This window comes from Nerophis ophidion, linkage group LG05 (assembly GCF_033978795.1).
Source record: "Nerophis ophidion isolate RoL-2023_Sa linkage group LG05, RoL_Noph_v1.0, whole genome shotgun sequence".
NCBI lineage: Eukaryota > Metazoa > Chordata > Actinopteri > Syngnathiformes > Syngnathidae > Nerophis > Nerophis ophidion.
In genome coordinates, this window is record NC_084615.1 from 68,637,328 (window position 1) to 68,665,279 (window position 27,952).

At 39.1% G+C, this 27,952-nt stretch overlaps 1 protein-coding gene across 4 annotated transcripts in view; it reads left to right on the forward strand.

The window, feature by feature from the left end:
* Positions 1-27,952, forward strand: part of adam19b (ADAM metallopeptidase domain 19b) — a 107,575-nt gene that overhangs the window by 55,907 nt on the left and 23,716 nt on the right. For all 4 annotated transcript variants that reach the window (XM_061901873.1, XM_061901872.1, XM_061901871.1 and 1 more), the window contains 10 exons: positions 627-703; positions 5,172-5,358; positions 5,435-5,500; positions 11,083-11,154; positions 17,692-17,858; positions 17,941-18,025; positions 23,336-23,475; positions 25,634-25,811; positions 25,883-25,972; positions 26,044-26,239. In XM_061901873.1, the coding sequence (XP_061757857.1) occupies positions 627-703; positions 5,172-5,358; positions 5,435-5,500; positions 11,083-11,154; positions 17,692-17,858; positions 17,941-18,025; positions 23,336-23,475; positions 25,634-25,811; positions 25,883-25,972; positions 26,044-26,239 (1,258 nt within the window). The remainder of the gene's footprint in view (positions 1-626; positions 704-5,171; positions 5,359-5,434; positions 5,501-11,082; positions 11,155-17,691; positions 17,859-17,940; positions 18,026-23,335; positions 23,476-25,633; positions 25,812-25,882; positions 25,973-26,043; positions 26,240-27,952) is intronic.

The window sequence follows — 27,952 nt, forward strand, 5'->3', positions numbered from 1 at the left end:
TCGATGTTCTTTACTAAATCCTTTCAGCAAAATAATGGCAATATCGCGAAATGATCAAGTATGACACATAGAATGGACCTGCGATCCCCGTTTAAATAAGAAAATCTAATTTCAGTAGGCCTTCAAAGTGTTTATTCTGGTGCAAAACGTTCTTAACCGTCCGTCATTTTTCAGGGAATACCAACCTTGTTTGGACACGAGACATTTCATGCTCACAGACCTAAACAGGACAGCTGTAGTCTGAGAGGATGGTGCAGGGGATTAAAGTATTTATCTTATAAAAGTGGGGACATGCCCATGGTTTTTACTCTATTCTGGTGCGAAACGTTCCTAACTATCCGTCATTTTAAGGGGAAACTGTTCATGCTCACAGATTTGAGAAGACCAGTTGTTGTCTGAGAGAATAATGCAGGATTTAAACAAGCATTTTTTTTTTCTCGCTTTATTAACTTTAAGACTGTTTTGCACCACAGTAGAGGGAATACCAATCTTGCTTTGGCATGTCTTAACTTTTGGAGGATAAACTTTAAATTATGCTGCAACAATCTTATTTTACTAAGAATCCAGATGATTGTACTGTACATTAATGATCTGCATGTTGATGTAAGATTGTGTTGTTGTTCCAGAATCACTGCTTGTACCATGGAGAGGTTTTGGGTGTTGAAGGTTCCAGTGTCGCGGTCAGTACTTGCTCAGGTCTCAGGTAAGAAACCCCTGCTTTCTAAGAAGGCTATGAAACCGAGGAACTCAAAATGCAGTCGTAGTTGTATTAAAAGTAAACCTCCGTCAATAATTTGTGATATTTACCCATTTTGTCCAAATAAAACCAAGCAGTATATGAAACTAAAGTTTTGCTTTTTAATATGACTTGAACTTCAAATCTATAAAGACGTGAATGCAATTGAGGAATTTCTTTAAAGTGTAAAATAGCTGTCACTAGTCTGGCATAAAGTGCAGCTACAATGCATGTTTTTTTTTTTAAGGGCATAATAGTTTTGCATAGTAAATAATATCTTACAGTCGGTTAGTAGGTCAGAGCAATTAGACCTGCTGTGTTTTTCTTGTGTCTCTGGTTCTACTGAGCAGATGTATTTTCATGAATCTTTTGTGGTGAGGATGTCCAGATGTTTTGTGCAGCTGCTTGAGCGCTGATGCATATACAGGATGTGTTTCGGCATTTTTGTACTGAAGCTAAATGCTTGTGTTAGAAAGTCAGCCAACAGAAGCTTGCAAATTATAGCAATTGAATTGATGCTATTTAAAAAAGTTTTTGTTTCATCTATGAACCTTAAGTTACATGTTAAAGGTTTCCCTTAGACCGCAAGATACATGTGGTGTGGGGGCGTGGTCCTCATGACGTCTTCGTATAATTTACTGTGATTTTTTTTTTTAAACTAAAATATATATATATATATATATATATATATATATATATATATATATATATATATACATACATATATATATATACATATATATATATATATATATATATATATATATATATATATATATATATATATATATACATACATGTGAAAATAATATATTAACAAGGTTTTGCTCTATATGCAATAGTCGCTGCTTATTGTACAGTACAATGTACTTTGTTGAGATTTGTTCAAGTGCCTGCAGACCGTTAGTGACTTTTTGTTCATCACAAACAACTCGCAACAAATGTAGCATTTTTTTCTGGTGTTATTGTAGACTGTACTCGTGTTTAGAGACTCTTTTCTGCCCCTCGATGTCGGCAACGAACAGCTGCAGTGAGCATAACGTCGCACTTGCTTCACGCTGCTGCTCCAGTTGGACTTTCTCTCCTTAAAAAGCTGCCGCTGTTCTGTTAATATTTGCACTTTTTGTAGATTGCAGTCACACAATCCCATGTAGATATTACTTTATCATCACAATATCCGGTTTCAGCAGCACTATATATATATATATATATATATATATATATATATATATGTATATATATATATGTATATATATATATATATATATATATATATATATATATATATATATATATATATATATATATGTATGTATGTATGTATGTATGTATATATATATATATTTATTATATATATATATATAAATATTATATATATATATATATATATATATTATATATATATATATATATAAATATATATCCATCCATCCATTTTCTACCGCTTATTCCCTTTCGGGGTCGCGGGGGGCGCTGGCGCCTATCTCAGCTACAATCGGGCGGAAGGCAGGGTACACCCTGGACAAGTCGCCATCTCATCGCAGGGCCAACACAGATAGACAGACAACATTCACACTCACATTCACACACTAGGGCCAATTTAGTGTTGCCAATCAACCTATCCCCAGGTGCATGTCTTTGGAAGTGGGAGGAAGCTGGAGTACCCGGAGGGAACCCACGCATTCACGGGGAGAACATGCAAACTCCACACAGAAAGATCCCAAGCCTGGATTTGAACCCAGGACTGCAGGAACTTCGTATTGTGAGGCAGACGCACTAACCCCTCTGCCACCGTGAAGCCCTATATATATAATTATTATATATGTATATATATATATTGTACATATGTAAATATTATATATATATATAATTATATATATATAATTATTATATATATATAATATTTATATATATATACATAATATTTATATATATATATATATATATATATATATATAAATATTATATATATATATAATATTTATATATATATATGTATACATATAATTGATAATTTATATAATTTATATTTTCATGTATATATTTTTTTCTAAGGGTATACAAATATTTATATGTATATATTTAAAAATATATTTGTTTTTTTAAATGCATACATATATTTATGTATATATGTATACATATAGTTGATGATTTATATAATTTACATTTTTATGTATATATTTTTTCTATAAGTATACAAATATTTATATTTATCTATTTAAAAATACGTTTGTATATATAAATGTATAAATATTTATATATACATATTTGTATATATATGTACATGTAAATATATATTTATATTTACAGATGTGTGTATATATGTATATATACATGTATACATATATATATATATATATATATATATATATATATATATATATATATATATATATATATATTTATATTTATACATTTATACATACAAACACATGTTTCCATTTTTATACGTATACACATATATAAATAGATACATATAAATATTTTTGTACTTATAGAAAAAATCTACATAAAAATATAAATTATTAGTTTTATATATATTTATGTATACATTTATATGCATGTATAACAATATAAATATGTTTATAATATGCATATATATATATATATATATATATATATATATATATATATGTATATCATTATTACATATATATATATATGTATATATATATAAATGATAAATGGGTTGTACTTGTATAGCGCATTTCTACCTTCAAGGTACTCAAAGCGCTTTGACACTACTTCCACATTTACCCATTCACACACACATTCACACACTGATGGAGGGAGCTGCCATGCAAGGCGCCAACCAGCACCCATCAGGAGCAAGGGTGAAGTGTCTTGCTCAGGACACAACGGACGTGACGAAGTTGGTACTAGGTGGGATTTGAACCAGGGACCCTCGGGTTGCGCACGGCCACTCTCCCACTGCGCCACGCCGTATGTAATGTATATATGTATATTATATATATTTATATTATCATGCATGCATATATATACATATATATATATATATATATATATATATATACATAAATATATATATAATTGATCATTTATAAACATAAAACATTACACACATGTGTGTATATATATATATATATATATATATATATATACACATATATATATGTATATATATACATATATATATATATATATATATATGTGTGTGTGTATGTAATGTTTTATGTTTGTGTATTTTTGATGTTCATTGTCCCAATGGTAGCGAACACAACGTCTGTTCTACTAAAAATCCTAAAAACAAAACGGTGTACCTTGATGGCCGAACAACCACGTTGTTATGACGACGAGTCACTTTAGAAGCTGATCATGTTGTCCTGCTCTGCAAGCGTTGGCTTGTTCTACTTTGATTGACTAAATTGCCTTGTATTTAAAATTATACTTCGTCTTTGCCAAAGACTATTATATAGCGGTGTGTCAGCATGTCCTTGGTAATCGTTTTATTTTAGTCCAAAAGACTCGCAGCATCCCCCATTCAAAATTTCATAGCAATAATTGCTCATTTAGCATTGCTTCGAACATCGTGACAAATTTACAGCCATATTTCGAAAATGGCCTTACTTTTTAGGTTGACATTGCAGCCGAACCTTTTACATAAAGATATCACGTCTAAAGAACAATTGTTTTTCCAATTTTTATCAAGTTATTGTGTTTTATTTACTTTTTCCATTAATGCTAAAGCGGCATAACAGTTTTGAATTGGCTTCAGTGCAGTAGGAGATATCCAACACTTTTCTCCCCCCTGAAACCAATCAACCTATTTTGTTACTTTTTAAAATAAACCTCAGTCATTATGCACATAACTAATTAACATATCAGATTAGAATAGAATTGTAGTTGTCAATGGAGGTTTTTTTGTTTATTTTTAAAATGTAATTATTAACAGTACATACAAATCTTTACATAACTTTTAGAATATAAATTATATCCATCCATCCATTTCCTACCGCTTGTCCCTTTTGGGCCCGCAGAGGGTGCTGGAGCCTATCTCAGCTGCATTCAGACATTTTATTTCTTAAAAACGAATTATAAACATATTTGAACTGTGTTTTTGTTGGTTATGTCTTTTATGCGCTCACTCCTATAGCCAAATTTACTTCTGGTCGCCATTCAAATAAATAACACCCACATAGTCACCTTTACAAGTTGCAAACTGAAATGTGCAATGTGGCAAAGGACGACTGAATTACAATACTCGCTGGACTACAGTCAGCCTTATGCCCCCCAGCGTGTTACTCGAGTAATATTAAAGACCGCAATGAGGCAATAAATACAATTGTGTTTAGGGCCACAAAAAGCCTTGGGGCGGCCCTGCTTACGATGTTTTTGCAGACAAACAATTATGCAAATTAGCCAATTGTTCTCCTTAGAAGAAAACCATGAGCAGTGCTTTACTTTTTTCCTTCAGGGGAATAATTTCTCTAAACACAAGCGTCAGCTACCTCATTGAGCCCGTCTCCACGGATACGCCTCAGCACGCTGTTTTCCGAGCAGAGAGCCTCACTCTACCTCCAAGTAACTGCCTGCAGCATCACAACATCAAGGACCAGCTTGAAAACTTCCTCCATGGAATGACATCACAACAGAGGTTCAGGGTGAGTGTGAACTAAACTTGCACATAAATGATAACTATATGACACCAGAGATCCTGTACATGACTGCCATTTTTAGGAAAGAAGAGACCTGAGTCGGAATATGAAATATGTGGAGCTGTTGCTGGTAGCAGACAAAGCTGCGGTGAGAGTGCTTGCATATTATATTATACTGTGTGTGTATGCATGTTGGAGCATTTTGCAGTTATTTGAACAAAAAAGCACCTATGAACTCAACATTGAGTTTTATAAGTGATTAATTCAGGCAAAATGGAGTGTACTATTTACACTAGATATGCTATTGCTCAATCCAACACTGGCTTGGAAACAGAATTTCAGAACATATATAGCTATCATTTAAGAAATAACAATTGATATATAGCTATCATTTAAGAAATAAAAATTGATATATAGCTATCATTTAAGAAATAACAATTGATTCTTAATTTTCCCACTTGTCAGTTAGGGACGTTCACAAACCCATCTCTATTCAGTAGGTCTAAAAGTACTGTTTGGCAAAAGGTAAACAAACTATAATGTTTTTTTTTAATATGGTAAATGGGTTATACTTGTTTTATGCTTACGCTTTTCTACCTTCAAGGTACTCAAAGCGCTTTGACACTATTTCCACATTCACCCATTCATACACTGATGGCAGGACCACAACCCATCAGGAGCAAGGGTGAAGTGTCTTGCTCAAGGACACAAGAAACGTGACTAGGATGGCGGGAGTTGGGGATCAAATCAGGATCCATCAGGTTGCTGGCAGGGCTGCTCTACCATCCGGGCCACGCAGTCGCCGTTCAGTGTATTTACGGACAAACCTTCAAAATTGTCAAACATCAAAAACAATTGTAAGAAAATACATACAAGACTTTTGTGGAGATAATCCTGCACTCTTTCACAGAATTTACTGTAATGACACACGTAATAAAGTTTAATTTGTCCGATTTTCCGGCCCATTCGACTTTGAAGGAAAGCGTGTTCGACGTTTCCCAAGTTAATGTAGAACGGCACATTTTAATGAGATCCAATACAAAAGCGGTTACTCTGTATAATAATTTTATTATTAAAGTGGTGATGATAAATGTTTGCCATCAGCAATAGCTTCACATTTCATTGCATGCCTCAGTTTTTGTTATTAATTCGTTACAAAAAGTCTGATGTTTCTAATAGGAAACAATGTAATGTGTATCCAAAAATGCCGTTCCGGACACACAAAAAAAATGATGTAGAGAATAGTTATAGTGAGATAGGCACCAGCGCCCCCCGCTACCCCCAAAGGGAATAAGCAGTAGGAAATGGATGGATGGATGGATAATTATACAAACCCCGTTTCCATATTTGATTGAAACTTTTATTAGTAGATTGCACAGTACAGTACACATTCCATACAATTGACCACTAAATGGTAACACCCGACTAAGTTTTTCAACTTGTTTAGGTCGGGGTCCACGTTAATCAATTCATGGTATGGGTTGGGAAATTGTGTTAGATGTAAATATAAACGGAATACAATGATTTGCAAATCCATTTCAACCCATATTCAATTGAATGCACTACAAAGACAAGATATTTGATGTTCAAACTAATAAACTTTATTTTTTTTTGCAAATAATAATTAACCTAGAATTTCATGGCTGCAACACGTGCCAAAGTAGTTGGGAAAGGACATGTTCACCACTGTGTTACATCACCTTTTCTTTTAACAACAGTCAATAAACGTTTGGGAACTGTGGAAACTAATTGTTGAAGCTTTGAAAGTGGAATTCTTTCCCATTCTTGTTTTATGTAGAGCTTCAGTCGTTCAACAGTCCGGGGTTTCCGCTGTCGTATTTTACGCTTCATAATGTGCCACACTTTTTCCATGGGAGGCAGGTCTGAACTGAAGGCGGGCCATAAAAGTACCCGCACTATTTTTTTACGAGGCCACGCTGTTGTAACACTTGTCTTGCTGAAATAAGCAGGGGCGTCCATGATAACGTTGCTTGGATGACAACATATGTTGCTCCAAAACCTGTATGGACCTTTCAGCATTAATGGCGCCTTCACAGATGTGTAAGTTACCCATGCTTGGGCACTAATACACCCCCATACCATCACAGATGCTGGCTTTTGAACTTTGCGCCTTTAACAATCCGAATGGTTATTTTCCTCTTTGTTCTGGAGGACACCACGTCTCTTGTTTCCAAATATAATTTGAAATGTGGACTCGTCAGTCCACAGAACACCTTTCCACTTTGCATCAGTCCATCTTAGGCGAGCTCGGGCCCAGCCAAGCCGGCGGCGTTTCAGGATATTGTTGATAAATGGGTTTGGCTTTGCATAGTAGAGTTTTAACTTGCACTTACAGATGTAGAGACCAACTGTAGTTACTGACAGTGGTTTTAGGAAGTGTTCCTGAGCCCGTGTGGTGACATCCTTTACACACTGATGTCGGTTTTTGATGCAGTACCGCCTGAGGGATTCGAAGTCCGTAATATCATCGCTTACGTGCAGTGATTTCTCCAGATTCTCTGAACTTTTTGATGATTTTACGGACCGTACATGATAAAATCCCTAAATTCCTTGCAATAGCTCGTTGAGAAATGTTGTTCAAAAATTGTTCAACAATTTGCTTACAAAGTGGTGACCCTCACCCCATCCTTGTTTGTGAATTACTTAGCATTTCATGGAAGTGGCTTTTATACCTAATCAAGGCACCCAACTGTTCCCAATTAGCCTACACACCTGTGGGTTGTTCCATATAAGTGTTTGATGAGCATTTCTCACCTTTATCAGTATTTATTGTCACCTTTCCCAACTTCTTTGTCATGTGTTACTGGCATCAAATTCTAAAGTTAATGGTTATTTGCAAAAAAATAAATTCATCAGTTTGAACATCAACTATGTTGTCTTTAATTGAATATGGGTTGAAAATTATTTGCAAATCATTGTATTCTGTTTATAGTTATATCTAACACAATTTCATAACTCATATGGAAACGGGGTTTGTAGTTGTACATGCAGAAAACAACATGAAAGATGAATGAAATTGATAAATGAACATCACTTTCAGCTTTTTTGAAGGCGATGAGCGACGAGTGAAGTTTGCTACAACTTATTTCTTAAATTCAATAGTGTTTCTCGCCTTACTTATCAAAGTGTGGGCACTCGTGTTCTATCCAAGAACGGCTGCGTGCTAACATAACTTTGTTTACCTCGCACGCATACGCCAGACAGCTTTACGGCACAACACGTCACACTGTCGTGTCTTTGCAGCCCTGCAGCTTCCGTATTCTGGTAAACTGCTTGGTTCCCTTCTCCCTTTTTATCAGCAAGGAATACAAAGTCGACGGTCTGAGCGCACTGGGTACTTTTAAAGTGGTGGACCTGGCAACACAAACTTGTATTTCTCTTAAAACGAGCAAATTACATTTCTGCCATCTTGGTGACATGCTTTTTTTTTTTTTTCAAACTACAAATGACAGCCATTAAGAGCTATCGTATTCTTCGGAGTATAAGTCGCACCTGCCGGAAATTCATAAAAAAGAAGGAAAAAAAAACACATATATAAGTCGTACTGGAGTATAAGTCGCATTTTTGGGGGAAATTTATTTAATAAAACCCAACACCAAGAATAGACATTTGAAAGGCCTAGTGGTTAGAGCATGGGTGTCAAACTCTGGCCCGCGGGCCAAATGCGGCCCGCCGTTTAATTTCATTTGGCCCTTGAGGCAATATCAAATTAACATTAGAGATGGACCGCCGGTAACACCACATTCACCGCTAATACTCATACTTGCCAATCCTGCCGATTTTCCCGGGAGACTCCCGAAGTTTAGTGCCCTTTCTGAAAATCTCCCTAGGCAACCATTCTCTCGATTTCCACCCGGACAACAATATTGGGAGCGTGCCTTAAAGGCACTGTCCTCTACAACATACCGTCACGTCCTCTTTTCCTCCATATAAACAGCGTGCTGGCCAAGTCACATAATATATGCGGCTTTCACACACACATACTTGGTCAACAGCCATACAGGTCACACTGAGGGTGGCCGTATAAACAACTTTAACACTGTTACAAATATGCGCCACACTGTGAACCCACACCAAACAAGAATGACAAAACACATTTTGGGAGAACACCCGCACCGTAACGCAACATAAACACAAAAGAACAAATACCCATGATACCTTGCAGCCCTAACTCTTCCGGAATGCTACAACATACACCCCCAGCTACCACAAAACTCCGCCCACCTAATTTGTATTTTATTTTCGAATTTATTAGCCTGCGGAAAAAGTTAATGTTGATATTTACCTCAGAAGGATGCAAATAGAAAAGAGGCATACATTTTTTTAAATTACGTTTTATTTAATATACCACTGATGTTTTTTGAAAGTTGATTTTGCACTATTACGTTATATAAGCTCTGCCTGTTCCCTGGGAGGAAGCCCGAGTACCCGGACGGAACCCACGCAGTCACGGGGAGAACATGCAAACTTCACACAGAAAGATCCCGTGCCCGGGATTGAACCCGGGATTATTCAGCACCTTCGTATTGTGAGGCAGATGCACTAACCCCAGCCCTATTTAAGCCTTGTTTGTTCAATATTCATTGCAAAACTTGTTTGGGTCCCTAATAAAAGGTTAATTTGTTCAACCTTGGCCCACGGCTTTGTTCAGTTTTAAATTTTGGCCCACTCTGTATTTGAGTTTGACACCCCTGGGTTAGAGTGTCCGCCCTGAGATTGGTAGGTTGTGAGTTCAAACCCCGGCCGAGTCATACCAAAGACTATAAAAAAAAGGGGCCCATTACCTCCCTGCTTGGAACTCAGCATCAAGGGTTGGAATTGGGGGTTAAATCACCATGAATGATTCCCGGGCGCGGCACCGCTGCTGCCCACTGCTCCCCTCACTTCCCAGGGGGTGTTCAAGGGGATGGGTCCAATGCTGAGGACAAATTTCACCACACCCTGTGTGTGTGTGACAATCATTGGTAATTTAACTTTAACTTTAATAAATAAAGAATAGTGAACAACAGGCTGAATAAGTGTACGTTATATGACGCATAAATAACCAACTGAGAAGGTGCCTGGTATGTTAACGTAACATATTATGGTAAGAGTCATTCAAATAACTATAACATATAGAACATGCTATACCTTTACCAAACAATCTGTCACTCCTAATTGCTAAATCCGATGAAATCTTATACATCTAGTCTCTTACGTGAATCAGATTAAATAATGTTATTTGATATTTTATGGTAATGTGTTAATAATTTAACACATAAGTCGCTCCTGAGTATAAGTCGCACCCCCGGCCAAACTATGAAAAAAACTGCGACTTATAGTCCGAAAAATTTGGTATATCACCCTTTAATGCATCACTTTCACCCAAAGCCAGGTTAGACTTACTGTAGCAATTGCGTTCAGTGACACTCTTGAAACATGCACACTCTTAACTATGGCTATCGTTTGAGTTTATAAAACACGTATTACCAGTATTAATCAAACTTAGCATTTGTATCTTTGTTAAGACATCATTTTTGAAACGGCTTTTGTATTGGATCCTGTAATTGCAGCTGTACCTAACAAAGTGGCCACTGATTAATATATGGAGGAAAAGCACCGGTTTACATCCTGTCTGTTATTTGGCTGCCATTACCCCCCCAAGGTACAGAGAAGTGTGTGTGGGTGTGTCTGATGCTGTTAACCGTATGTGGTTATTGTGGGTTGCAGTTTGTCAAGCATGGGAGTAGTCTCGAGAACACCAAACTGAAATTACTGGAAGCTGCCAATTTGGTGGACAAGGTAATATTTTATATTCTCTAAAGAGTAAACACCACAAGTACCATAGATTATCGTATCCCACAGGGGAAACCTGAGCAACGCTACATACTCATAGTCTAACCTCCAACAGCAAATGTTGTGTTGCTTTAAACCTAAAGGAACTCTTTTTATATTGAACCAGGGCCGCAGCAGGCTTTATCGGGGCACTGAGCGGGATTTTATTTGGAGGCCCCCTACCTCCCCTTCACACTTTTTTATGCATGAGAACCTTTTTTTTTTAATCTAACGTGAATTAAATTAATTTTTTGTACTAAAACGACTTAATGGGAAATAAATTCCATCCATTTATTTTCTGCCGTTTGTCCCTTAAGGGATCGCAGGGGGTGCTGGGGCCAATCCCAGATGCACATGTGTTTGTTACAATCATTTTTTTTGTAAATTTTTAAAACATCATGAAAACATACATTGAGATTTGAACACAATACCCCAGCCTTACAAAACAAACACATATACTGTGTGCCACATCTGCCAGTATAACTTAATGGGAAATGGCATGAATGATTTTGGCCTAGTCCAAAAGTCAGCAACCCAAAATGTTAAAAGAGCCATTTTGCACTAAAAATACAAAAAACAAAAAAAATCGTCTGGAGCCACAAAGAAATGAAAGCCTAATAAAAGTGTTATAATGAAGGCAACACATGATGTGTCTATAGTAGCTATATTAACCTACTATCAAAATGACTGTGTTGTAGGCTGACACAAATCTTCGTTGACACAAATGTTGACATTTTAATATTTATTCTACACATTTTTTACAACATTGGAAAACATTTGTAAAATTGAGGTTTCTCAGAGGGTAACATAACTCCTGAAAATTACTGGCTTAGAATGGCCAAATTAAAAGAAACTGTCTTATTTTAATGAATTTATTACAATCTTTGCTGTGGTCTGGAACAACATGGCACACAACTAACATAAATTCAGCCAATATTACATACAAATAATATGTAATGAGACATACAAATATAAATTAAATACACAGAGGTCTTAAGTAGTGGAAATTAAATGAGCTTGAATAGTAGGCTGCTTTACACCCATGTGCAGCTGGGATAGGCTCCAGCACTCCCCGCGATCCCATAAGGGACAAGCGGTACAAAATGGATGGATGGATGTATACCTACAAACGAGGCATAATGATGCAATATGTACATACAACTAGCCATGTTAGCATCGATTAGCTTGCAGTCATGCAGTGATCAAATGATTGATTAGCACTCCACACAAGTCAATAACATCAACAAAGCTCATCTTTGTGCATTCATGCACAGCACAAAATGTTTTGTGGAAAAAATGAGACAAAGAAAGAGTGGCATTAAACACTTCTTTCTTTAGCAGCGTCTGAAAAAATTCTATACATGTAAACGAACTGTGGTGAGTTCAAGTCTGCCAAAAATAGTAGGACAAAACAGCGCTTATCAAATACTCTCATCAGTGTAGCTTCAGTGGGACTTCTAACAATTAGGAGGGTTTGTGTCATGTGTGTCCTCCTACAGAAACCATATTAAAACAAGATATATATTTTTCCACCCATCTTTTTCCATTTTAATGTTTTTGAAAAAGCTCCTGGGAGCCACAGGGGCAGCGTGGCCTAGTCATAGGCCGATGTTAACTTTTGTCTGTGTTAAATATCATATATTAAATATATAAATACATCAATCAATCAATCAATGTTTATTTATATAGCCCCAAATCACAAATGTCTCAAAGGACTGCACAAATCATTACGACTACAACATCCTCGGAAGAACCCACAAAAGGGCAAGGAAAACTCACACCCAGTGGGCAGGGAGAATTCACATTCAGTGGGACGCCAGCGACAATGCTGACTATGAGAAACCTTGGAGAGGACCTCAGATGTGGGCAACCCCCCCCCTCTAGGGGACCGAAAGCAATGGATGTCGAGCGGGTCTAACATGATACTGTGAAAGTTCAATCCATAGTGGCTCCAAGACAGCAGTGAGAGTCCCGTCCACAGGAAACCATCTCAAGCGGATCAGCAGCGTAGAGATGTCCCCAACCGATACAGGCGAGCGGTCCATCCTGGGTTCCGACGAGCGGTCCATCCTGGGTCTCGACTCTGGACAGTCAGTACTTCATCCATGGTCATCGGACCGGACCCCCTCCACAAGGGAGGGGGGGACATAGGAGAAAGAAAAGAAGCGGCAGATCAACTGGTCTAAAAAGGAGGTCTATTTAAAGGCTAGAGTATACAGATGAGTTTTAAGATGAGACTTAAATGCTTCTACTGAGGTAGCATCTCGAACTGTTACCGGGAGGGCATTCCAGAGTACTGGAGCCCGAACGGAAAACGCTCTATAGCCCGCAGACTTTTTTTGAGCTCTAGGAATCACTAATAAGCCGGAGTCTTTTGAACGCAGATTTCTTGCCGGGACATACGGTACAATACAATCGGCAAGATAGGCTGGAGCTAGACCGTGTAGTATTTTATACGTAAGTAGTAAAACCTTAAAGTCACATCTTAAGTGCACAGGAAGCCAGTGCAGGTGAGCCAGTACAGGCGTAATATGATCAAACTTTCTTGTTCTTGTCAAAAGTCTAGCAGCCGCATTTTGTACCAACTGTAATCTTTTAATGCTAGACATTGGGAGACCCGAAAATAATACGTTACAGTAATCGAGACGAGACGTAACAAACGCATGGATAATGATCTCGGCGTCTTTAGTGGACAAAATGGAGCGAATTTTAGCGATATTACGGAGATGAAAGAAGGCCGTTTTAGTAACGCTTTTAATGTGTGACTCAAAGGAGAGAGTTGGGTCGAAGATAATACCCAGATTTTTTACAGAGTCACCTTGTTTTATTATTTGGTTGTCAAATGTTAAAGTTGTATTATTAAATAGAGGTCGGTGTCTAGCAGGACCGATAATCAGCATTTCCGTTTTTTTGGCATTAAGTTGCAAAAAGTTAGCGGACATCCATTGTTTAATTTCATTAAGACACGCTTCCAACTGACTACAGTCCGGCGTGTTGGTCAGCTTTAGGGGCATGTAAAGTTGGGTGTCATCAGCATAACAGTGAAAGCTAATACCGTATTTGCGTATGACGTCACCTAGCGGCAGCATGTAGATGCTGAAGAGTACAGGGCCAAGGACCGAACCCTGGGGAACTCCACACGTTACCTTAACATAGTCCGAGGTCACACTGTTATAGGAGACGCACTGCATCCTATCAGTAAGATAAGAGTTAAACCATGACAGGGCTGAGTCTGAAATACCAATTCGTATTTTGATACGCTCTAATAAAATATTATGATCGACGGTATCGAAAGCAGCGCTAAGATCGAGGAGCAGCAACATAGATGACGCATCAGAGTCCATCGTTAGCAATAGATCATTAGTCAGTTTTGCGAGGGCTGTCTCAGTCGAGTGATTTGCCCTGAAACCGGATTGAAAGGTTTCACATAGATTGTTAAACGCTAAGTGCTCATTTAGCTGCCCTGCAACAATTTTTTCGAGGATTTTCGAAATAAAGGGAAGGTGAGACACCGGTCGGTAGTTTACCATGAGGTCTGGATCGAGGTTAGGTCTTTTAAGGAGATGATGAATAACCGCTTTTTTGAATGCAACGGGAACAGTGCCCGAGGAAAGTGATAAGTTTATAATATTTAGCACTGATGGACCTAATAATACAAAAAGCTCCTTGATAAGTTTCCCAGGAAGTGGGTATATAATATTTGCTGTAAGCAAGTCTAGTTTAAAGTACGGCTTCTTAGTATATGTGTCAAAGGGGGCAAATGAGTTGTGCTAAATTGGGTCCTTAAAGGCCTACTGAAACCCACTACTACCGACCACGCAGTCTGATAGTTTATATATCAATGATGAAATATTAACATTGCAACACATGCCAATACGGCAGGTTTAGTTTACTAAATTGCAATTTTTAATTTCCCGCGGAGTTTCTTGTTGAAAACCTTGCGGAATGATGACGCGTGCGCGTGACGTCACGGACTGTAGAGGACATATTAGGGCAGCACCATTTGCGGCTAAAAGTCATCTCTTTTCATCGCGCAATTAAACAGTATTCTGGACATCTGTGTTGCTGTATCTTTTGCAATTTGTTCAATTAATAATGGATAAGTCAAAGTGGAAAGATGGAGTTGGGAAGCTTTAGCTTTTAGCCACACAAACACACAGTGATTCCTTGTTTAAAATTCCCGGAGGTGAATCTTTACTATGGATCAGAGCGGTCAAGCGAACATGGTTCCCGACGACTTGTCAACCTTCAGGTTTCGGTGGGAAAATTGTGGTAAAAAGTCGCCTCTTACCGGAGATCAGCTGAGCTTGCGCCGTCCATGCAGCTGCCGTCGACTTCCCTCAGAGACTGGCGTCAAGACACCCGTGGACACATCCCTCTGACTATCAGGTACTATTTAATCTCACTAAAACACTAGCAACACAATAAAAAGATAAGGGATTTCCCAGAATCATCCTGATAAATGTGTCTAAAAACATCTGAATCCGTCCCAATGCAATCGCCTTTTTTTTTTATACTTTATTTTTATTTATGAATTTTTTTTCTAGTCCTTCGCTATCAATATCGTCATCCACGAATCTTTCATCCTCGCTCAAAATAATGGGGAAATTGTCGTTTTCTCGTTTCGAATAGCTCTTCCTGCTGGAGGCTCCCATTATAAACAATGTGAGGACGTGAGGAGCCCTCACACTTGTGACGTCATCGTCTGCGACCTCCGGTAAAGGCAAGGCTTTTTTATCAGCACCAAAAGTTGCGAACTTTACCGTCGATGTTCTCTACTAAATCCGTTCAGCAAAAATATGGCAATATCGCGAAATGATCAAGTATGACACCTAGAATAGACCTGCTATCCCCATTTAAATAAAAAAATGTCATTTCAGTAGGCCTTTAAGCAGAACTTCATTTTGCGGCACACCTACGATTACATTTTTTTAAATGTAAAAAAATAATAATAATAAAAAAAATACTAAAATAAATGAATTAGATTATTTTTATTTTATTTTATTGTTTTGTGCAAAAAAAACCCAAAGATAATTCAAAAAAAGTTTTGCTCTCAGTACACCTGCTTATCAGCCCAGAACTAAGACTGCACAAGGGAGACGATGAGAAATTCCAGGAAATCTGCCATATGCGTATCAATGGCAAAGCAGGAAGATCTAGAAACACGTTTGCGGCAAAAAATATAATAAAAGTGCCCCGTCACTCATTATCTGACATTTAACATGTGTTTATTCACGCAAAACTGGGCCGCCTACGGTTGGTAGGGCCTGAAGCGCTGCACGTGATTTGCATATAAGGAGGTGTGGCAATTGTTGGGTGTCGGGTGGGGTGCAACATGGTCATCTACAAGCTTGCATTTTTAGTGCCCATCTTCTGTTAAAGGCCTACTGAAATGAGATTTTCTTATTCAAACGGGGATAGCAGGTCCATTCTTTTAGTCATACTTGATCATTTCGCGATATTGCCATATTTTTGCTGAAAGGATTTAGTAGAGAACATAGACGATAAAGTTCGCAACGTTTGGTGTCTAATAAAAAAGCCTTGCCTTTACCGGAAGAAGCAGACGATGTGCGCGTGACGTCACAGGTTGTAGGGCTCCTCACATTGTTTATAATGTGAGCCTCCAGCCGCAAGAGCTATTCGGAACGAGAAAGCAACAATTTCCCCATTAATTTGAGCGAGGATGAAAGATTTGTGGATGAGGAAAGTTAGAGTGAAGCACAAAAAAAAGCGACGGCTCCAGGCGGTAGCAGTGTGAGCGTTTCAGATGTAATTAGACACATTTACTAGGATAATTCTGGAAGATCCCTAATCTGCTTATTGTTTTAATAGTGTTTTAGTTAGATTGTAAAGTCATACATAAAAGTCGGATGGCTGCGGTGAACGGCAGTGTCTCTTAGAGAAGCCAATGGAAGAGCCAAGATCACAGCTGCCTTTTTGAGCTGCAGGAGGAAGTCCCATAATCCACTGAAGTATCCGGTTAGACCCGACTAAAATCACATTTTTCCATCCAAAAACTTGCTGGTTGACATAGAAGAATATGTTCGCTTGACCGTTTTGTGTTAAAGCTTCACAACAAAGAAAGAAACACAGGCTGTGTTTCGGTGTTAAAGCCAGCTGCAATCCACCGCTTTCCACCAACAGCATTATTCTTTATAGGCTCCACTATTAATTGAACAAATTGCTTTCAGCAACACAGATGACCAAATTACTGTGTAATTATGCGATGAAAAGAGACGACTTTTAGCCGTCTGTGGTGCTGGGCTAATATGTCCGCTACAACCCGAGACGTCACGCGTACGCGTCATCATTCCGCGACGTTTTCAACAAGAAACTCCGCGGGAAATTTAAAATTGTAATTTAGTAAACTAAACCGGCGTATTGACATGTGTTGCAATGTTAATATTTCATCATTGATATATAAACTATCAGAATGTGTGGTCGGTAGTAGTGGGTTTCAGTAGGCCTTTAATGTTTGCTCTCTCCAAATATGTTCACGCACAGTACTACAAGGCTTTGCGTATCCGTGTGGCCCTGATTGGTCTGGAGGTGTGGACCAGCCAGGACATGATCGCCATATCCGACAATCCTCACAGCACCCTGGCGGCGTTCCTGTCCTGGAGACGCAAGCAGCTCAACGCGCTCCCCAACGACAACGCTCAACTCATCACGTCAGTTTTTCACCTTGTTTGTGTGAGATGATGACTTACATGTGGCTTGTTCTGTCGATTAATAAGCACTTCACGTCTGTAGGGGGAGCTCCTTCCAGGATACCACCATCGGACTGGCACCCCTCAGAGCCATGTGCTCAGAATACCAATCTGGGGGAGTAAACACAGTGAGCATCAGATTTGAGTCTACGCTACTCCTGACTTTAATGTGTTTCAAACTATGTGGGTCATTCCAACACATCATCTCCATTTCCTTGTTGCAACCTCTCAAAACATATACAAACCTCTGCAGTACCACCTGAGGGATCAAAGGTCCGTAATATCATTGCTTATGTGGAGTGATTTCTCCAAAGTCTCTGAACCTTTTGATGATATTACAGACCGTAGATGGTTAAATCCCTAAATTCTTTGCAATAGCTGGTTGACAAATGTCGTTCTTAAACTGTTCGACAATTTGCTCGCGCATTTAGATAGATTAGATAGTACTTTATTTATTCCGTCAGGAGAGTTCCTTCAGGAAAATTAAAATTTTCAGCACAATCCCATTCAAGATCAGACAAACATTACAGGGAGACAGAACAGGATCGCTGACGGGTCTGCCGGCTTCCAGCGCCATTTACAAATAAGATGAGATACAGGTAAACAAGGGGGGGTATGGGAGAAAAAAATAAAATATTAAAATAAAAAATAAAAAAAATAATTTAAAAAATCGGTCTTAGCCTGGGCCCTGGAGAGGGGGGTGTAAACTGAGGCCAAGGGGAAAAAAAAACAAAAAAACAAACTCATAGCCATAGTACACCTCCCTCTTACATGTGTGTAAGAGGGATTTGTGAACATTTGTTCACAAAGTTGTGACCCTCACCCCATCCTTGTGTGTGATGACTGAGCATTTCATGGAAGCTGCTTTTATACCCAAGCACGGCACCCACCTGCTCCCAATTAGCCGGTTCACCTATGGGATGTTCCAAATAAGTGTTTCATGAGCATTCCTCAACTTTCTCAGTCTTTTTTGCCGCTTGTGCCAGCTTTTTTTGGACATGTTGCAGGCATCAAATTCCAAATCAGCTAATATTTGCACAAAAAAAAAAACGTTTTCCTGTTCGAACGTTAATTATATTGTCTTTGCAGTCTATTCAATTGAATATAGGTTGAAAAGGATTTGCAAATCATTATATTCTGTTTTTATTTACCATTTACACAACGTGCCAACTTCAATGGTTTTGTACTTTTAAAATTATGACTGCAACTAATGATGATTTTGATAGTCGATTGGTCAACAATCATCTTAATGATTAGTTGAATAATTGGATAATAAAGTGCACACATTTATTGCCTCTAATTATTCTATCGACTTATAAATGCAACTTACCGTATTTCCTTGAATTGCCGCAGGGGATATAGTATGCGCCTGCCTTGAATTACTGCCGGTTCAAACTGGCTTCGCAAAATAATTAGCACATGCTTAGTATTACCGCCTGGTCAAACTTGTGACGTCACAAGTGACACTTCCCCTGTCATCATTTTCAAAATGGAGGAGGCTGATTTCAATACCAGTTATTTGAAATCGCATAAAGGGAAGAAGATTAAAAGCTATTTAGTAGGATTTAAGGTCCAAGCTTATATCACACTCAAATTTTTACTGCAGGTTTTAAAATAATTAGCGCATGCTTACTTTTACCGCATGCCTTTGGTAAGCGTAGGAGTGAGAAGAGCGCCCCGGCGACAATTCAAGGAAATACGGTAAGTTATTTTAGGCGTGTGCTTACTAACAACAAAGATGACTCATTCATTCATAAATGCTGTGTTGCTCATTCAGCTGTTCCAAAAAATAAAATTACTAATAAAATGTTGTCCATTTTAAAGAAAGTAAACGCAATGTGCTAAAAAAACAAAACACAAATAACCTTGTTTACGTACTAAAAAAATAGCTAAAATAGCAGTGATGAAAACAAACCAAACAAAAGATTGTACTTCTTCAGAAAGAAAAGCATTTTGTGACGTTTAAAAAGCTGCGCACTGGTATATTGACTTTTGATTAAATTTTGCAAGTTTTACCACTCTAATATAATCTATGTGTAAAATTATACATTTGATTAATTTTTAAATCGTATGATACCTTCGCATTAATGACTTTTTGTCTTTCTGTGTGTGTTAAAGTGCCTGTTTTATAGCAGTGCAAATTGACGCTGCTTTAAAAGCATACTCACATTGTTTACAATCATAGCCACCTGCAGCTAGAGCGATTCGGACCGAGAAAGCGACAATTTCCCTATTAATTTGAGCGAGGATGAAAGATTTGTGGATGAGGATAGTGAGAGTGAAGGACTAGAGGGGAAAAAAAAGAAAAACAAGTTTGAAAAAAAAAATGGCAAGGGCAGTGAGAGCAATTCAGATGTTATTAGACACATTTACTAGGATAATTCTAAAAAATCCTTTATCTGCTTATTGTGTTACGAGTGTTTTAGTGAGATTATATGGTACCTGAAAGTCGGAGGGGTTTGGCCACAGGTGTGGTGACCGCCAGTGTCTCCAGTGGGAGGAGGTAATAGTCCGCAGCTGCAGGAGGACGCAAGCTCCTCTCATAACTACGGTAAGAGCCGACTTATTACCACAATTTTTTCTCACCGAAACCTGCCGGTTGACATGTTCGCTTGACCGCTCTTTTCCATTATAAAGCTTCACCTTCGGGAATTTTAAACAAGGAATCACCGTGTGTTTGTGTGGCTAAAGGCTAAAGCTTCCCAACTCCATCTTTCTACTTTGATTTCTCCATTATTAATTGAACAAATTGCAAAAGATTCAGCAACACAGATGTCCAAAATACTGTTTAATTATGCAATTAAAGCAGACTACTTATAGCTTGGATCGGGCTGGAAAAAAATGTCCGCTACAACCAGTGACGTCAAACGCACACGTCATCATACCGCGACGTTTTCAGCAGGATAATTCGCGCAAAATTTAAAATTGCAATTTAGTAAACTAAAAAGGCCGTATTGGCATGTGTTGCAATGTTAATATTTCATCATTGATATATAAACTATCAGACTGCGTGGTCGGTAGTAGTGGGTTTCAGTAGGCCTTTAAAACGTGCTTGAATTAATGAATACAAAGTTTACCTGGCTGACTTTGGCTAAATCGATAGATTTAAAGTTATTTTTCACGCAACTTCATCTCACTCTTGTTAGCTACCTGGGAAGGTAGAAGCTAACAGTACTCTTCCCGCGTCCTCCCGCCAAATGTCCGACATCATCTCTCTGCTTTATGCTCGCGTATCACAGATGAACAGCCTTAAAAGTAAGGTCCGCTTCGCAAAATGAGCAAAGTATTCATGTTTTTAACAAGAGCAAAAGGAAATATCCTCACACTTTACATGTCATCACTAGCGATGTTTTTGCGAGTGACCCACTTCCGGCCGGAAAAACACCAGTGATGACGTCACAGCGATTGTCGCCAAATAAAATTGTCGGCGACAAATTTTATTGTCGACTAATCCTTGCAGCCCCAATCGAAATGTGTATTCATCTCAAAAAATATATTTCATTTCTGTACAAGGTTTCTATGGTGAAGACTTGTTTGAATAACAGGACTGAAAGTAACAGAAGTGACTTTTTAAGTACATAATTAGCAAATATATGAATTATGGCCACAACAGTATGTTGAGACTAAACGCATTACAGTGATTTAACAAAACAATATTTAAAAATAAACAAATAACATAAAAAAAAATATTTATTTAAATGTATTCAAAAAAATAAATGAACAAATTTTCTTTTTTCTGAACATATTCTTATGATGCAACTTCATGTCAACCATGTGACTGCACATTTTTCATTGGGGTCATGTGTAACACAACTAAGTAAAACCCAGGGACATTACTAAAGAGGGACTTTTAATTCAATTACCGTATTTCCTTGAATTGCCGCCGGGGGCGCTAAGTAATTTAAAATCTCTTCTCACTCCTGCGCTTACCAAAGGCATGCAGTAAAGGTAAGCATGCGCTAATTATTTTAAAACCTCTTCTCACTCCGGCACTTACCAAAGGCATGCAGTAAACATTTGAGTGTGATGTAAGGATACCATCATGAAAAGCATATTTAATAAAAGAAACATTATTATGGTCTTACCTTTACTTATAAATGAAGTCCATGCCAGCTCCTTCTGATCAAAAGCATCGATAACTTGTTTATGGAGATCTTCCTTTAATACCTCCTGCTTCGATTGAAAGTCCAGTTTAGAAAACTGTTATCAGACCGCTGCTATCAGTTAGCTCGGCTCCTCAAGTGCGGGCGACGGCAGAATTAGCCTCGGACAACTCACCCTCCCGTTCTGCTCCGTGGGTGATCTCTTTATCCCACCGCTGCCACCATGAAGTGTTTTTGTATAAATAATACACTGGGTATTTAGACTGGAACATGCTTTATTTCAGCCCGGTTGTTTACATAGTCAGCATAGGATTGTTACATTCTAAAAGGTCCGTCGTGCAAACCCCGCGTCATATCCGACCCAGCACATATCACGTCACTCATTGTCACTTCTTCTGCAGCCGAGTAGTCGCAAGAATGATCACTAGCGCCCTCTACCACCAAGAGGGGGGAGTCATTTAATGACTCATATTTGACACACGCAGCTACGGTATTCTGACGGTCTCAAGCCGTCGTCTTGCGGGTTCCCAGGACCACCAAGGAAGGACATGGGTTGAGCAGTTTGACTTTATTTTTCAATAAAACATCAGTCCAGGTCGCTCTTCCGCTCCTCCTCTCCGCTCGCTGGCCGCCGTCGCCGCCTCTTTGCCTCCATCTTGGCGTGCCCTGCCTGTCTGTCGGACCGTCGGCTCCGCCTCTCCACAGGTATAATAATAAAACATAGCTGCTTACTGTTCTTTTTAGCATAGCTTTGATGTTAAATCCTACTGAATAGCTCTTAATCTTCTTCCCTTTGTGCGATTTCCAAATACCGGTATTGAAATCAGCCTCCTCCATTTTGAAAATGATGACAGGGGAAGTGTCACTCGTGACGTCACGAGTTTGACCCGGCGGTAATACTAAGCATGCGCTAATTATTTTGCGAAGCGAGTTTGACCCGGCAGTAATTCAAGGCAGGCTCATACTATATGCCCTGCGGCAATTAAAGGAAATACGGTATTTGTGATCGTTTTCATGCAAATTTTAGTTGGGATGAAGAGGATGACAGATATGTATGAACATAACATTTTTGAAGGATTTCAATTATTATATTGTATTGCAAGTTCTAGTTTAAGCAGGGACAGGTAAACATGCTACTTTTCCAGTCTAAATTTACAATTTAAATTATATTTATTAAATATAAAATCAGATCAATGTGCAGGACACTTTGCTTAATAAGCATGTGTATTTTATCATGTATTTTCACTTTGCCTTTTATTTCCTGGCACCGCTTCGGTGGAATGGCCCATCTATTATTATTTAAAATGTGTGTTTGCACCTGTGTCTGTGCAAAAGGACCACTCGGAGTCAGCTGTTGGGGTCGCTGCCACCATGGCGCACGAAATAGGCCATAACTTTGGAATGAGTCATGACAGCGTTGGATGCTGCCAGGCCAAAGATGAGGACGGGGGTTGCATCATGGCAGCTGCTACTGGGTAATTACGCTCAACTCTTTTTTTTCTTTCCTTCCTACAGTGGTCAAGTGGAGTATTTTGGAAAATACACAAGAAATATGTGCTATTATGATATTATATAATGTCAAATGTTGTCAGGCAGTTGACGACCAGGCGAACAGTATACCATTACCATTTTAAGGGATGGATAACTCAAATATTCCAAATTAATTCCTGTATTTGCACTTCTATCCAGATCTTCACCAACATATAATGTGTTTTTCTTTGTTGTATTAATCTATTTTTTTTACTGAAATTTGTTACATGCCTAGTCATATGTTGTATTGATCATTAGTTGAGGTTTGGTGCACCTTTTGTATTGTACAGTCATTTAATGTGCTGTTAAAGATCAATGGGCGTGCCTTGGGAAATGATCAAATGTGGCTTATTTGTCCTAAAATGGTGATTTATTTCCATATACATACATTTGTTACATGCATCCATCCATCCATCTTCTTCCGCTTATCCGAGGTCGGGTCGCGGGGGCAGCAGCCTAAGCAGGGAAGCCCAGACTTCCCTTTCCCCAGCCCCTTCGTCTAGCTCTTCCCGGGGGATCCCGAGGCGTTCCCAGGCCAGCCGGGAGACATAGTCTTCCCAACGTGTCCTGGGTCTTCCCCGTGGCCTCCTACCTGTTGGACGTGCCCTAAACACCTCCCTAGGGAGGCGTTCGGGTGGCATCCTGACCAGATGCCCGAACCATCTCATCTGGCTCCTCTCGATGTGGAGGAGCAGCGGCTTTACTTTGAGTTCCTCCCGGATGGCAGAGCTTCTCACCCTATCTCTAAGGGAGAGCCCCGCCACACGGCGGAGGAAACTCATTTCGGCCGCTTGTACCCGTGATCTTATCCTTTCGGTCATGACCCAAAGCTCATGACCATAGGTGAGGATGGGAACGTAGATCGACCGGTAAATTGAGAGCTTTGCCTTCCGGCTCAGCTCCTTCTTCGCCACAACGGATCGGTACAAAGTCCGCATTACTGAAGACGCCGCACCGATCCGCCTGTCGATCTCACGATCCACTCTTCCCTCACTCGTGAACAATTTGTTACATATACCGTAATATTGTACATGGTGATCGGGATTTGTTTAATAGACTTAGACTTCTTTTATTGTCATTCAAATTACAACTTTACCGTACAAATAAAAACAAAATGTTGTCGCATTAGCTATTTGTAGTGCTGGGGGGGGGTGCTGGAGCCTATATTAGCTGGCTTCGGGCGGAAGGCGGGTTACACCCTGGACAAGTTCAAGTTAAAGTACCAATGATTGTCACACACACACTAGGTGTGGTGAAATTTGTCCTCTGTATTTGACCCATCCCCTTGATCACCCCCTGGGAAGTGAGGGGAGCAGTGTGCAGAAAAGGTGCCACGCCCGGGAATCATTTATCGCAGCATATAGTATATAGTAATTTAATATAATATATCAGTATATATTATGTATTGTAAATATAATGTGTAAATATTACATATATGTTATATTTTATATTGTTACTATGGTACATTTTTAGTCTACTTTGTTTTCGCCCTCTTTTTGTGCTTTTGTGTGCATTTTCCTTTTCATCCTTTGTAACTGAGCTACTATGTGAAACAATTTCCCTGGTGGATCATTAAAGTTTGTCTAAGTCTACGTCTAAATCAGGGGTAGGGAACCTGTGGCTCTTTTGATGACTGCATCTGGCTCTCAGATAAATCTTAGCTGACATTGCTCAACACGATAAGTAATTAATAATTCCGCTGGTAATCACAGTGTTAAAAACAACGTTCAAATCATAAAACATTCTCATGCATTTTAATCCAACCATCCATTTTCTATCGCACCTGTTCAAAATGTCGCAATAATGGTAAGAAGTATTATATTTATTATTGGTTAACTTGAGAATAACAATGTTATTAAAAAGAATAAGACACTTATTATACTCTAAAAATGTTGGTCTTACTTAAAAATGCACGCATTTAGTTGTACTCAGTGCTAAAAAATATTTTATGGCTCTCACGGAAATACATTTTGAAATATTTGGCTTTCATGGCTCTCTCAGCCAAAAAGGTTCCCGACCCCTGGTCTAAATTAACACTTCACGTTGCAAAACTGAGTATTGTTTTGATTGATCGCCTTTATGGGTTCACTCTTTCTCTTTCAGACACCCTTTCCCAAGCGTGTTTAACGCTTGCAACATGCGGGAGCTGAAGAGCTACCTAAGCTCAGGAGGAGGCAAGTGTCTGTTCAACGTACCTAACACCAGATCCATGTACGGAGGGCAGCGCTGTGGCAACGGCTACCTGGAGGATGGCGAGGAATGTGACTGTGGCGAGGAGGAGGTCAGTTTGCGTCTTCTTCTCGTGTTTGTCTCTATGTTGCTCCGGACTCATATAAGGTGACTTTTGCACAGGAGTGTACCAGTCCCTGCTGTAACGCAAACAACTGCACTTTAAAAGCCGGAGCCGAGTGCGCTCATGGCGTCTGCTGCCATGACTGCAAGGTAGCGACAGACAGACAGTCACTCGACAGATTTCACAACAACTCTAACGTTAATACGGTGTGCTGTTCAAGCTGAAGAGTCCCGGGGTGCTGTGTCGCGCCCCATCTGGTCAGTGTGACCTGCCAGAGTACTGTGACGGAAAGGCGGAATCTTGTCCTGCAAACTTTTATTTGGTGGATGGGACGTCATGTGCAGACGGGAAGGCTTACTGCTACACTGGCATGTGTCTCACACTGGAGCAACAGTGCCGCTCGCTGTGGGGACGAGGTGGGTACCCTGCATTCATACTCACTATATGTTGTTTATAATAATAATCATAATAATAATTGCATATGGGCTTCACGGTGGAAGAGGGGTTAGTGCGTCTGCCTCACAATACGAAGGTCCTGCAGTCCTGGGTTCAAATCCAGGCTCGGGATCTTTCTGTGTGGAGTTTGCATGTTCTCTCTGTGAATGCGTGGGTTCCTTCCGGGTACTCCGGCTTCCTCCCACCTCCAAAGACATGCACCTGGGGATAAGTTGATTGGCAACACTAAATGGTCCCTAGCGTGTGAATGTGAGTGTGAATGTTGTCTGTCTATCTGTGTTGGCCCTGCGATGAGGTGGCGACTTGTCCAGGGTGTACACCGCCTTCCGCCCGATTGTAGCTGAGATAGGTGCCAGCGACCCCGAAAGGGAATAAGCGGTAGAAAATGGATGGATGGATGGGGATAATTGCATATTCCGTATTTTCTGCACTTAAAATAATTTTTTTCGACAAAACTCGACAGTGCGCCTTTTAACCCGGTTTGCCTAATGTATGGAAAAATTCTGGTTTTGCTTGCCGATTTCAAAGTTATTTTATTTGGTAAATGGCATAATGATAAGTGTGACCAGGAGATGGCAGTCAAACACAAGAGATGCGTGTAGACTGCACTATGATGGGAAGACGACTCAAGTTAACAACACCAACATTTTATATGTTCGATTGAAAATATAGAACATTACACGCTCAAAAATCTATCAAAATGTTTTAGTACGACCTTGGTAAGCTATGAAGCCGCACCGCTTGATGGATTGTCGGCACATTGAACATACAAGTATTATTATGGTGTATGCATAAGATAAGACATATCTAGTGTTTTGTTTCTCAAGATTAAGCGAAAGTAACTTTTCTTACCTTCTGGTACCTGCTGATTTGGATTTGGCATCTGCATAGATCCTGAAAAATTACACGCATCTGCCTTTGTAGTCTGTAGTCGATAAGCTTCCTCTTTTTCGCTATCTTCTTGCTATGTGACATTCATCCTCCGCTGTTGCCGTTTCTAATATAAAGTAGGGTAAAGGTCTTACTTATATCTGTCAGTAAACTCGCCATGAAAGCGCTAAAACATACCGGTATAGTAAGTTCACATTATTCACCCAAGGAACTTTAGTTATTAGAGAGTTCCGGTCAGACGTTTTTTCAAGGCACACATTTCCGGCATTCTTATTGCTCTAGTGAGCTTTGGATGAGGAGATGCTGCTCCGTTATTGATTTAGGTAAAGTCTGAATATCATTAAAACAGTTAGGTCCAACTTTTGACACTTATCCCACTCCCGTCCCTACACGGGTACGATTAAGATGACGGTCGGACGTTTTTTCCCGTGAAACATTTCTGGCCTTGTTGTCATTTCCGGATGAGAAGATGCTGCTCCGTTATTGATTTAAGTAAAGTGAATGTCTTTTAAACAGTTAGCTCCATCTTTTGACACTTCTTCCACTCCCGTCCTTGCACGCTACACCGCTACTACAAAAATAAAAGGGAGAAGACGCTGCCGAAGGTTGGTCATTAAATAAGATTACCCACAAAACGGTGCATCCGGAAGCGACTGTCAGAAAGCGACTTGATCATAAACATAATCAATGCAAAATTTTGACCAAAGAACCACCATCATATGTTATGTAGACCATAAGGAAGTGTTTTCAATTTAGAAAAAAATATATCATAATATAACTCC